This window comes from Lycorma delicatula, chromosome 5 (genome assembly GCF_047948215.1).
Source record: "Lycorma delicatula isolate Av1 chromosome 5, ASM4794821v1, whole genome shotgun sequence".
Classification (NCBI taxonomy): Eukaryota; Metazoa; Arthropoda; class Insecta; order Hemiptera; family Fulgoridae; genus Lycorma; species Lycorma delicatula.
In genome coordinates this window covers 116,149,810-116,164,652 of record NC_134459.1, presented here as the reverse complement: position 1 = coordinate 116,164,652, position 14,843 = coordinate 116,149,810, and the positions used below count along the sequence as shown (strand labels likewise).

General features: G+C 33.3%; 1 protein-coding gene across 1 annotated transcript in view; it reads right to left on the bottom strand.

Moving 5' to 3' along the window:
* The window catches only part of kay (transcription factor kayak), a 91,220-nt gene extending 79,723 nt beyond the window's left edge, over nt 1–11,497 (bottom strand). The window contains exon 1 of the mRNA XM_075366923.1: nt 11,189–11,497. Within this exon, the coding sequence (XP_075223038.1) occupies nt 11,189–11,323 (135 nt within the window). The 5' untranslated portion in view covers nt 11,324–11,497. The remainder of the gene's footprint in view (nt 1–11,188) is intronic.
* Nucleotides 11,498–14,843: the final 3,346 nt, after the last annotated feature.

The following is a 14,843-nucleotide window of genomic DNA, read 5'->3' as shown; positions in this document are numbered from 1 at the left end:
CCATCATCATAGCACAACGGAGTTTCAAACATTTTAAGAAACGGGTAGTATGATCCCGAAAGGTCACAATGCGTGCTGTTCACAACTTTCGTAAGACCGCAAAAGCGAACAAAAATCGGTCCCTAGAAGAGCCCGATCGTCGCATAGTGCAATAAACATTGAACGCGTGTCCAATGCCATACAACAAACATCAAAGAAGTCAACTCGGCAATTTTATCGTCAAGTGCATATTCCACAAACCAGTGCGGGGCGAATCCTTAAAAAGGACTGATAACTGTATCCATACAAGATACAGGTGGTGCATAAATTGTCCGACCAAGATAAGGTTCTACAAACCACATTCTGTGATTGGCTAATCAGCAAAGATGATGACTTGTGCAACACCTTATCACGTCCGACGTAGCTCATTTCCACCTCAATGGTAATGCCAATAAACAAAATTATCGATTCTGGGCTTAGAAAAATCAGCAACTGTTGCATGAAACGCCATTGCACAGTGCCAGAGTTATTGTGTGGTATTGCAGTGAGTCATGCCTGTGTGATAGGTCCCTATTTTTCTGAGAACGAACATAATGACATAGTCACCGCTGAGCGTACAACACAATGTTACGAACATTTTTCGTTCCCGAAATGAGACGGCTTGGCCTAAGGGACATGTGGATGCAACAGGATGGTGCCACCAGTCATACTGCAGTAGTGTCAATGACAACCCTTCGACACTTCCCGGGACGCCTCATCTCCAGATTCGGTGATATCCATCACCGTTCCAGATCCCCCCGATCTAACTCCACCGGACTATTTTCTGTGGAGGTTATCTAAAGGAGAAGGTGTACACCACAAAGCCCACTACCATCAGTGAACTGAAGGACAGCATCCGAAGGGAGATAGCAGCCGTCCCTGCCGAAACCCTGCGCCAATGATGGTAGCGTTGCCTATCGTCCTATTTCGCTGTTAAACACGACTGGCAAGCTAATGGAACGGCTAATAGTCAACAGGCTTTGGAAGGAGGTGGAGGAATCGGGCGGCCTCTTCCCTAATCAATATGGTTTTGTTAGAAGGTCGACTATGGATGCTATTAGTCGTGTCCCCCATTGGGCGAAAGATCGGGCAGCAGGCCCCTGGCGTCGACGGAGGATACCGTTACTAGTGCTCCTAGATGTCAGGAATGCCTGTGGAAGCATTCCGTGGCCAGTGATTATGGCTTCGTTGCGTGCTCGCGGAGTCAGTGAATATATATTGAGTATTGTCAATTGCTATCTGTAGGAGAGGAAGGTGACGACTCCGACTAAGGATGGAAAATCTCCTTTGATATGTTTGGTGGGTTCCGCAAGGGTCTGTCTTGGGTCCTCTCTTGTAGAACTTTGCCTTCAACGGGCTGTTGCGTCTTGAATTTGATGGAGACGTCGAATTGGTTGCCTACGCCGACGACCTGGCCCTCCTGGTCGCCAGCTATACTGAAGCAGAGGTTGAGGATACGGTGAATGCCGCTGTGCAAAACGTGAGTGAGTGGCTACATTTGAGAGGTCTTAGTCTGGTCTCCCATAAGTCCAAGGCCATCGCACTCGCTGGGAGGAGGCGAATACGAAAGGATGAGAGTAACTATTGGAGACGTCTGGGTGCGCTAAATACCTCGGAGTGTGGATCGCGAAGAATCGGCTCTTCAACACACATCTGATGAGAATATCCGAGCGTGTCGAGAGTGTTGTTACCAAGTTAGGTCAACTTATGGGAAGCCGTAAAGGACAGCGGGCGTCCAAGAGGCGACTTATCCGGCAGGTGGCTTTATCCATAATTTTCTAAGCGGCCCCTGCCTGGATGGATTCATTTACCAGTAAAAGGAACTTGACAGACTGTCCTCTATTCAGCGGCGAATTTCCACCAAAATTATTGTGGCATACAGGACTGTTTCCCGTAATGCTGGTAAAGTTGTTTCAGGCATCCCTCCTGAGTCCTCAGCAGAGGACTCAAGTGCTGTACAGAGTGTATAATGGAATGCCTAAAGTTGAGGCTAGACAAATCCTTTTGAGAGATTGGTAGGAAGTCTGGAATGCTTCTCCTACGGGAGAATGGACAAGACGCATTACACATAGCATTGATATGTGAGTTCAGCGTGGCTTTGGGGATTCTACCTCTCCAAGCTGCTAACCGGGCATGGGGAGTTTGAGGGGTAATTGTGCCGGTATGGTAAACGCGCTACCTCTGTTTGTAGATACTGCGAAACACAGGACACACCGGAGCACACCATATACCACTGTTGCATGTGGGACGACGTTGGACAGCAGCTGGGTTTGACCTGGCTTACTCCAGAGAGGCCTATGGGTTATATGCTTTCCAGTAAGCAGGCCTGGGGAAATGTGGAGAAGCTAGCTACTAGAATATTGAATACAAAATCCCGTGACGGTTGGGACCTCAATCGTGTGTAACCGTGCGTGTTTTTAGTTAGAGAGAGCAGCCTCGATCTGGAGAGGACGGTTCGCCGAGGTGGGCCGTTCTTGATGAGGGATCGGGGACCCTTTGGGGTAGTTTTTGTATAATGACAACTGGAAGCTGGATAGCCTGGTATAGGAACACTGCTAAAAAAACTGCACAGGAAGTGGGGTGCCGTAATGGATTGCAATAGTAATGGCTTACTAATATAATATAAAGTAAAGATCCGACCGGCAGAGCCCGATCTGCCATGCCGGACATACTGCCGGTAGGTGGAAAGGGCTGTTAGAGTAGAAAGGACACTCCCTACGCTGTTCTATGCTTAATTGCGGGTCCTGCATAGGGGAGTAAGGGGAAAACATTTATATTCAATAAAATGTACATATATAGACTGAAATGAAAGCCTCCTTTCTGTGAAATCCATTAAAAAGGAGGGGGTGTTCAATTCGACTTATACTGTACATTTTACCCCTTTTTTTTCTACTCTTCTTACTTTTCACCAAATGGACTAAGGAAAAAATACCGATAATTCTCTCTAGAGTAAGTTTCTATATTCGTATTGTAAATATTTTTTTATAGATAACTTAGTGGATAATCTTTTAATGCTCGAAAATGATTTGAAAATATTTCTCTTGTTTTAACAATTTTTTTTTTGAAGTCGACACAAAATTAAAAATTAGTTAAGTTTTTCGTAGATGCTTAAAATTATGGGTAGATTTCAAAATATTTTAATTTTAAGACTAAGCCTTTTTTTAATTGTTTATTGTTTTTAAGATTAATTTTATTAAATTAATATAAATATTAGTTTTAATTTTTATTTTATTAAAATAATTTTGATATATATTCCTCAACAAAAAACTTTGTTTACTTTTTTAGAATATAAAATACGCGTTTCCTGCTTGTTTAAAGTTCTTAATTAAACAGCAAAAAAAAACATATGTTTGATTTTGTATATGCTATTTATTTCCTTTTACTTTCTCGTCTAGCGCATAGCAGAGCTCTAGCTTTAGAAGGGCGCATAGCAGAGCTCTAGCTTTATTGTTATCAGTCCAATTTGGGCATATGCGATGTTCACCGGATCTTGACGTTTTGACACCTAAGGAACCCAAAAAACCGGATGAAAATTTTCCGGATGTTCGTGTGTCTGTGTGTTCGGTGTCGCACTACTTCTAACTACTAAACCGATTTTGACCAAACTTGGTCCGATTATTTCTATATATAAGGCACTGATACCATTAAATTTTCAACTTAAAAGGTCAAGGGGGTGAGACTGTACAAGCTCACCTGTACATGACGAGATGACCTTGCTGGTCATCATCTCGAGATTTTGCCTAATTAAGGTCTTATTTTTCTTCAGCACATTTGTTAACAATTAGAAAATAATAAATGAAATTTTTTCTGCAAAATCACACCCTCACCCCAAAAAATGCTCTAAATAAACTAGAGGCAAAGTGGGTATACTGCATCAATACTACTCCCTCTCACCACAAGGAACGCTAGTGTAGACCTGACGTACAGCTGTTGTAGTCGACTGTATGTTGTGACGTCACAGATGAGCAGTAGCATTAAATAAATGAATTATATTTAAAGTGCCACCCGTGCGAATGAAATAGTAAGCGCGCGCTCTTTAGTTAGAATAATTGAAATAAATAAACAAAAAATATTACATTTAAATAAAATTATAAATATTTTTAATTAAGTTGTGTGTGTATGCGTGTGTAAGTCGTGTATCAGAAAGAAGCCGCGTGACGGGAAAGTCCTACAATTGTGTTGTCAGCTTTTTTTTTAAATTATTAAGTTAAAAAACTACAACGAAGAGATAATTTATTTTTCTTTCTTTTAGCAGGCAATAGGTATACATAACAGTATTTTACAATTAATGTTTCGTAGTTGTAAACCTACTTCCTAATGTAAACAAGCCTTAAGTGAATCTACAAACAAAGAAAACACTAAAAGTAATATTTTTTGAACATTGACCTTTAAAAAAAATTCATACAAATTTCCGAACACAATATAACGTAATCACCATTTACATTTCTATACAGAGATAATTCATTATGTGTTAGCGGATAGTGTAATTATAATAACTGATAAAATATAATCTAATGTTAACAAAGAATTCATGAAAAAAAGCAAATTTATATTAAAAGTTACTGTATTTCATTTAAAACAATTTTTATTGTAAGAATAAACCTACAAGAGAGTGAGTGAGTTTGAATGAGGGGAAGGGGAAGAGTGAGAGAGAGAGAGTTCAAATAAAGAATACTTCCGTTAAATACATTAAATAAATACTAAAACAGTGATTGATTAAAACTACTTAATTTTATAGCAAATACAACAAACAAAAAGAAAATATGAAATGAAATAAAAAGTTAATTATCGTAGTAAATAAAAAAAAAATACAATAATAAAAATAAATAAATTATAATTACGGTAAAATTATTAAAAAGTAAGTTGCAAGTGAATTTGCACAGTTTATTTTGGTAAGATTAAAATAAAGTAACGTAGTATGCGAGGAGAGAGATAAACACGAGCTGTATTTTTTTTTAGTATGATGTGGTGAGTTGTGACGCGATCTACGGAGAGGATTAGGGATTTCAGACACGTAACGGACAAGATATGTTACCGCAAAAGAATCTCAAAGAAAGCTTTCCGTTCTTAAAATGCGAATGCCAAATTATCATCGTGTGTATGTATAAAATGATCACCGCATGCATGCACGTAGACTGTGTGCGTGCGTCTCTGAATATAATATTTATTTTGAAATGTTCATGTCCGATAGCGAAACGTTTACGTATCGATTGATACTTTAAGAAGCTCGCTATGAAGCTGAACTCAGCTAAACCCACACCAATATTTTTTTTTTTTTTATTTATCATCTTTTTAATGTAACGTAATTTTTGCAGTACAAAATTGACTTTAAAAAATCATACGAATTCCTATCTTCGCTTACAAAACTGCAAACAAAAATGATACTGCAAATCGTTAACTCTATCCCCAATCAAGATAGATCATGACTATCAACAGTAAGAATATACGTCATTCAGATAAACGTAATCGGTAAACATGAAGATGCGTAGAAGCAACAACCCGAAAGCCTAATAATTTTATATGGAGGGACGGTGTTGATGTGACTTTTGTATAATTCCACATGCTAAGAGGGATTTACCTCCGGCCTGTAAATTTCGGTCAATAATATTTTATAATTGTAGGCGAACAACGGGTTGAAAACAGGCAACTCTTCTCAAAATTAACAAGCATCCCATACAGTCCCAACAAGGAAACGAGGAATGAAAAGATTCCCGTTGTCTCCTTCGCCGAACTGAGTAAGTTGTTTATTAGCATGCAGAGCCCACCGAGATCAGGTAATACTCAACCCAAGTTACACTTTAACTCTGATCACAACAGAACATTAAATGAACGTAAGATCCACGATACAATCTCTAACTGAGCCGGTTGTATCTCAAGTATTTTACATATGACAATCGTAAGGATAGATTAATGGGAGCAAATAGTTTAAAGTAACAAATTAATTACTCCTTTCTGTCAAGCAATACAATACGTAAGCTGTCTGTATTTAATAATTTGGTAAACAAAACAAAACATCAGAATTTTAATTGTAATAATCTGTAAAATAAAACTGGAAAAATTCTTCTACACACCAAATTCAAGCCTATTCATTACTACATTATTAGTAAACAATTAGTATTAAAATATAGTGGCCCTTTAAAGAGTTTTTTTTTTTAAGATAAAAATGTTAGAACTAAGAAATGTAAGAAAAATAATATGAGTTAAAGAAATGCTAGGAAAGAAATGTTAGAAATGATTTAGGTCGTTAGCAAAAAATCAAAAATCTTAACTAGAATCTGTACAGAAAAACTGAGAGGAGAATGGAAGAATGTTAGGAGAAGACATCTAAGTATGTCTTCTCCTAATTGCTGCCTTGTCTCTAAACAAGAGACAAGGCAGAAATTTCAGCACTCGGTAGAAAGAAGATTAAAGAAAAACAAACACACTTGGCATTTAGATACTTAGAAAAGGAATTTGATAACGTAGACTGGAATAAAATGTTCAGCATTTTAAAAAACTTAGGGTTCAAATATAGAGATAAAAGAACAACTGATAACATTTATAGGAACCTAACTGCAACAGTAATAATCGAAGAACATAAAAAAGAAGCACTAATAAAAAAGGGAGTCCGACAATGATGTTCCCTATTCCCGTTACTTTTTAATTTTTACATAGAACTAGCAGTTAATGATGTTAAAGAACAAATTAGATCCGGAGTAACAGTGCAAGGTAAAAAGATAAAGATGTTACGATTTTCTGATGATAAAGTAATTCTTGCCGAGAGTGAAAAAGATTTAGAAGAAACAGTGCATGAAGTCCTACGCAAAACCTACCGCTTGAAAATAAACAAGAACAAAAAGAAAGTAATGAAATGTAATAGAAATAATGTAGATGGCCCACTGAATATAAAAATAGGAAGAGAAAAGATTACGGAGGAAGAATAATTTTATTATTTGGGTAGTAGAATTACTAAAAATGGACGAAGCAGGAGCGATATAAAATGCCGACTAGCACAGGCGAAACGAGCTTTCAGTCAGAAGTACAATTTGCTTACATTAAAAATTAATTTAAACGTCCAGAAAATTTTGAAAGTTTATGATTTTTGAAAGTATATGTTTGGAGCGCAGCTTTATATGGAAGTGAAACTTGGTCGATCGGAGTACCTGAGAAGAAAGAATTAGAAGCTTTTGAGATATGGTGTTATAGGAGATTGTTAAAAATCAGATGAGTAGATAAAGTGACAAATGAAGAGGTGTTGCGGCAAATTGATGAAGAGGGAAGCATTTGAAAAAATATAGTTAAAAGAAGGGACAGACTTATAGGCCACATATTAAGGCATCCTGGAATAGTTGCTTTAATATTGGAGGAACATGTAGGTGGGAAAAATTGTGCATGTAGGCAACTTTTTGAATTTGTAAAACTAATTGTTGGGGATGAGGATGTAAGGGATATACCGAAATTAAACGACTGGCACTAGATAGGGAATCTTGGAGAGCTGCATCAAACCAGTCAAGTGATTGAAGACAGAAATAGAGAAAAGTTAATAAAATAAAAATTAATTAAAATATTTCAATCTACTCCCTTCAGTACTATAACTGTTATAGTTTCTCATGGCTCAAGTGAAGCTATTGCACAATAATAAAAATCGTATACAGTTCTGCGCAAGAGGACCGACTTTTCGTTAATTTAATTTGGTTTTAATATTCCTTTTTAATTTGGTTTACTATTGGTAACAATAGATATCGCAGGTAAAGAAACGAAAACTTCCAACTTGCAACATCATAACCACAAGCTTCTAAATTGTTCCGTTCAAATTTTGTCGATCTTAAAAACTGAGCGTATCTCAACGATTCAATCAATAATAGAATTTTCACATCCACAACTTCAGATACACTACTACGGCATATATATAATTCAATGAAATTGATCTAATATTTTTGGAGATTTTCGAGCCACAAAATCTTATACGTAGGCCTATAAATATGGTATTTTGAATGGTATTTTTTACCGTACTACTCCTACCTCAAAACGTTAAGAAAATTAATTTTTACCCTCACACCATGCGATCGAAAGTAAAAACATATGTGTGATCGATAAGTCTGTAAAAATATTAGGACCTGTTCATAAATATGAACTACCGTGTTTTAAAAGTATTTATTGCCCTGTTTACACTCTTATGGTGTGTATTCAAGTTTTTCCTATACTTGGGGTCTGTCAACCTCCATGATGGGATAGATATGATTGTCTCCGTTTGTTCCTTTCTGAGTTCAAATCCTCAAAAAAAACTTAACAGTTTTCTAGTAAAGATCATTTCTTACAAAAAGTGATAAAAAGTAGATCTGATCAACCAACAGACACAATTCACGAATGGAATTAAGACAATTCCTGGATGAAACATTTACAGGTAAATGGGCCGGTTAAATTGGCCACAGGTAAAATTGGTCATCGGCTCTTACTCTTTTATATTACTGTTTGTGGAGATGGATGAAATGTAAGGTAAACAAGCAGAAAGTAGACAAACGTGATGAATTGATCGCTCTGCTCGCATTCTCAATGCTGCTGCCCTCATCAAAGAACTCCAATATATAATTAGGTTGGCGACAGAAAATGTAAGAAAACGAGTTGAAAAGTGAATCAGTGTCAATGGTAGAATTTTCAAACGTTTATTGTAAATCATTACAGTATAAACCAGCGCATTTATTTTTTGAAATATTAAAAAAAATTAAGATGACGATGATAGACTTTTGCTTTGGTTATTTTGCTCTGAGAATAGAAATTTGTGGCGTATAAAAAACGCCATGCCTGACCATAATTCAAACTCGGGACCTACGCATGAAAGGCTGAGACGCTACCACTCCACCACAGAGATCTCAATTTAAAGTAAATTAAAAGTACACATTTTAATTTTTCAAAGATCTAAATTTATTGAACTAAAAACAAGTTTTTAATTTTTACAAATTCGTAATATTTTTCTGTTCGGTTTTGTTTTAAATACTAATTTTTTTTATAAACTTTATTACATTACTGTTTTCAGAATTAAATTTTTTACAAGTTTTGATAATAAAACTTACGCATTTATTAGGTATTTAACAAAGTATTGTACTTCAAACCTAAAAAAAGACATGTCGTCAACGAATTTTCCTGTTTAACTTTGTATATAATGAAAACTACGGGAGACACAGTCCTACGACCTGTTTTATTCGATTTTTCAGGTCAAAAGACACTAGATACCATCAAGTTTACCCCTTATTAACGCCTTAAAAATATCAGTATGACCTCATTTCACTGGGGAAACTGAAATCCAGGCGAAACTTTACACTAGCCGTAATTCGATAAAGCGTTTTCGGATATAGGTTGTTGAATTATTTTCCTTATTCCAAGCTCTAGGATATATATACATATATATATAATAATCTCAATAAATTATGCATTAGATTCATAAATCAATATTATAATGCCATTGCATAGGAACCAATGTATTACATCACATGAGAAAAACTAATACTGCAAGTAGGGTTTAGGAAAACACAATTCAAAAAGTAGCATTACAAAAAATTTGCAATTCTTTCATAAGGGTTATAAAGAAAGCTGAACTAAATATCTCAAGGCCAACGGCACTCGGGGATGTGATGTCATCATTAGCAACGTGTTCGACCTCCTTTAGAGTTCCCGGCCAATAAATTTTATAACGCTAAAATAACTTACATAGCCTCAGATCTTCCCCAGTTGAGTCTCGCACATGTAACGGTTGTGATTATATTTTGCATGACCTTGAAGTTATATAGAAAAAAATCATTTCTTTTTAGGCTAGCATTGTATCACGTAATATATAAAATATTTAAGATAACATACAAAATAGTTTTCAATATAAAAAAAAATCATTCTGAACAGTAAAAAAATAATTATTATAAGTTATATTGACAAACAGCCAAGAAAATTAATTTAAAATAGAAAACAGGTTAAACAAATATTCTTTAACTCGGCTAAATGGTAGTTAATTAAAAAAAAAAAAAATTCTGTATAAAAAAGCACCTATTCATTATATTTGTTTATTAAAAAATAACTAACAATCACTGAAAATTTAGAAAAAATCGTGCATCCCAGCTAATAAAAGCACAGATATTTATTTCAATTTTCAGATTAAATTTACGCATTACATTCCAATGATAGCATTTACTATTTACCAATAATTAATGCACGAGTAAAAAAATCTAAATAAAGAAATAAAAACTGAATGTTTTTAATTATTCTCGTTATCTTTGTTTTTATAAAAACATAAATTATCTTCTTTCGTCGATAAACATATGCAGTAAGCCACAAAATTAACAAAAAAAAAAAAAAAAAAAAATTGCTTTAATTTTTATCTTTTCCAATCATATATACAAAGGACAAAGAAGCTAAATTTATTCATTTTTTGGCTAGAATTAACGCAGACAATTTTTTTTTTTTTTTAAATAAAAAAATTAATATTTATTCGTGTTTACCTTAACTTATTTCAGACAAAATGATATTTTTCGTACGAAATTTTTATTGATAAAAGTAAAGATCTACAATTAATTAGAAATAAAAGCAACGAATTATATTTTGATAAGACGCAGAGGTTCTATAAATAGTATCTGAACAAAATTGGCATGTTTTGAGGTTATCTAACTGTAGCATAACTTTATTTACCAAACAGGAATTACTTTTACAAACAAAGAAATGGATTTAAATAATTTCTAATATAGTTACAGGTTACGGAGGAGTAAAAGGAAAAAAAATTAACATAAACATAAGGCTCATATAAAAATTTCAAAAAAGTGATTTACTGACTAATTTTCATTATTCTTTCCTCAACAAAAAAAATAATTATTAACAATATTGAACGTTAAAACTTGAACTACAGTTCAAGTATTATTACGTTTTTAGAATACTTCTCATCACGGACCAATTCTAAAAATCACATGTCGCACAAAGGTAAATAACCTCTAATAAACGTTCTCGATACAAAATTTATCACAAAATCATCAGATTGTCATACTTTAAAAAAATACGTTTTTCACTATTTATAGTGTCAAATTCAAATTGTTCACTTAAGCAACGTATTCTTCAAATATTTTAAAAGTTAAAGAATTAATTAATTAAAAATAAGATTAAACAGTAAAATTTTACTACCACGTTGTAGTATACTGAGATAAAGTTTTCTACTTACACATATGCCGCTGGAAGGGGTAGGAATTTGGCCATCACTAGTCACATTAGCCATATTCGCTAAAAACTCGATAGTATTACATAGGGCACTTTTGTCCGTGTGCTTTAACCTAGCGTTCGTTGCGGTCGAAAACATGTCGTGTTTACGGCAATCGATCGATCGTTTAATTACCGTTATACAATCGTAATAATATTTACTACAATGTTTACTATTATCTTTTTTTAATGAAGATGAGTCACCACAGGGGAAGCCCCTATTTGAGATAAACCATTTTAACCTAACCCCCGCCCCAATGACATAATAGACGAAGACTATTTTTACTTTTCAAGGAACGACCAGGCCAGTACACTCCCTGATCACGTGACTCCCCTCCCTTCAAATTGACGTCATGTTAACCGAACATTTACGACGATGCACGAAATATCGTCGGTTCTATGAAATGAATCATCGGAACAACCGGAAGAATCGTAGGCATTACTAGAAGGTCAGTTTCCCGACTGTAGTAGAATGTAACAGTGTACTGCTCGTAAATGTACAGTCATGATATTGGAATGTTGTACTATGTCCGTTTTGGAGGAAAACCTAACAAAGCATAAAAAAAGTAATTTTATAGACTTTACATAAACACTATTGTTTTATTTCAATACAAAGAATTTTCCGCTCTTGTAAATATTTTTTACATCTAAAACATTTAGTTTATTGCTATAAAATTATATAAACTAACATTAGACATTTAATAATTAAGTCTTAAAATTATTCTAAACCCCTCTACTGGTGATACCAGCAAGGTATAATAGTACATTATGCAACAAACCTATAATGATAGCCATCGATGCACGAATGCAAAGTAAGTTACGACATGAGCCTTTATTGCTGGTTGAGGCTTTCGATTGGTTAGACACCTTAATCATAAAAAAAATGTTTGATAACGACTCTTATTATGATACTGGTTCCAGCTGCGTAATTCAAACATAATACAGCTGTAGAAAAAGACATTTTTAAAAATACAAATACTTAATCATATTTTGATTCATTAGCCAGACTGAGGATTTGTTTAACAAAATTAATCCTACTTACATATACTAATAGCAACTAATGAAAACACTTGCAGAATACACAAACAATTAACAATGAAGACCTCAGAATATCAAATTTCACTTCTGATTTTAGAAGCAGGGTTCACAAACTGTCATCATCTAAAGACCACAAAGAACTTCAACACTATAAAATACCCAACACTCACAAATGTATTAAAGTCATCAACTATAAAAGAATTAAAAAATAAAAACAAAAAATATTATGTACATAGACAAAGATTCAGAAAAAGATAACTTGCAAATTAAAAATATGGTTAAGAATGTTGCTTTCAAAGCAACAAACAAAATATGACATCACACACAGAACACAATGTCCCTGAAATACACAAACTGAACTCCTCACTGCACAGTGTTCTAAATTTAGACTTGAAAGTTTTCAAGTGTAGTGAACATTTGAAAACTTTCCAAAGCTTTGTATACTGAGAATTTACTTTTTGTACCCTAATCTTTTTATATAATGTTCCTATATTAATTTAGCAAATTGTCGTACAGGAAGGTGGGAAAATGACTACTACAAGATGATGATGATGAGTGCATGGAGTGATGAGTTACGTTTAGAATGTAAGGGATTACACAAAATCACAAAGCACAAGGTGGGATCTTGTTACACTGTTTCTACCTTTCTCCCACTACAGAGTACTCTGTTCTTCCCCTCTTCTGTAAACCTCTAATGCCTCAATACAGCCAAAATGCACCGGAAAGATGCAACCATTGCATACACGGTGATGAGAATATCAGTTTATGTCTGTTACAGGGAAGAATTAAGGAACAGTCACGGACCATTATATCATGGGCATCCTTACAATGTAATGGTTTCATAGCTTCTGAAACACCTAAGGAATCATCTTGAAAACAGAGTTTTCTGATACAAAAGGATTATATAGAAGTAGTAAAAATCATGTCTGAATATTACACCAAAATGATTTGTTCTCACATATCACTTATTTAAATAATTCTGGGTGCAGTTCATATTTAGTTTAAACTACATATCATAAGTAGTTTGTAGGTAATATATTTTTAGCTATGTTTTTGTTTTGAAAAGAAAAATAAATTGTTAGAAATAGCAATTCACTGGTTGTGATTTCAAGGTATAATATGTGTTACATTTTATTAATTTTGAGAAGTGGATATTACAATGTTTCATAAAAGCAATCTGGCAATAAATTAATATAAAATATACAATATTTAAAATACAAAAAAATTTGAAAAGAAAGCTTTTAACATTACTTAGCTATTTATGAAATTCCTATTTCATAAACTCCAGCTAATTTTTGCCTGTTTAAACATAAAGCAAGAATGGACAAATTGACTTGAAAAACAAAACAAAACTTGCAGCATCACTTAAGTATGATTGTAATGCAGATTACATCTTTACTAAAAATAATCACACTGGGATTATTTTTCCTTAACTCTTCTAACAAATAGTAATAATAGTTTTATTACAAAATATTACACTGCATACAAGCATAAAAATAAGAAATGCAATAAAAGCAAATGATCAATCATCTTAAATGGTTATTCATCAATTATTTTTGGGGGTTTGTTAATGTCTAACATTTAATTGATTTTAAGAGTTGGTGATTTATATGACTGATATTTGTTTCAGTCCTTTTTTTACAGTTATTTTTTTAGTAGTTACATAAATATTTATCTTTTTTGTATATATTTTATATTTTTCGTGGTTCGTTTATTTTTTGATTATTTGAGGATGATTATTTTTTTATTTTACCTTTTGACTTTAAAATTATTACTTTATTTATTTTTTATTAACTTATATGTATCTTTTTTGTTTTAAGTGGTTTATATATCCTTATCCTTAAGAAAAATGTGTTTTATTCTCTACAGATGCACTTAAGAAGTTAAGTTTGAAAGAACTTTTTTAGTGTTTTTAAAGTTATTGGGAATTGAATTGAATTATTGAAGTATGGGTAACTTTAACCCTAAAATTAATTAAAAATCCTTCTCATGATGTTGCACTAAAAAAATAAAATTTCAATAGATGAATACTTTCAGTAAATTTTTCAAATACAGAGAAATATACTCGGTATATGTAGCGTTAGAATGTCTTAAACAACAACAATTAATTTTACTCTTTTCTTATAACAATATGTGAAAAACTTTTAGTGCATTACATAACATTGAAAATTCATAATCCTGAAAGTTTAGGTATGGTCAAGGTAGAACTGATGAGTTTGTGTAAAAATAACTTTTACTTCAGTATGTTTTATATTATATGATACGTTATTGAAAAACCTCATTTTATTTATTTGAAGTTAATAAACTGTTACTGTTCATAGAGCAGTATCTGTTGTTAGTTAATGAAGGATGAAATGAAAAACTTGTTTACTGACTAAAAAAATGACTTTTCACCAAGGTATCGGTACAAATCAGACATGGAAATGACACTGTTTCATGTTCAAAAAGATTATTTATATAAAAAATATATTCTTGAAAAAATTTATATTTCTAATTTTAATTTAAATGCAAAATTTGGAATTATGATTATACCCAATTTTGAAAAAATATCTATGAAATAGTTTCCCAAATTAATAAGCACA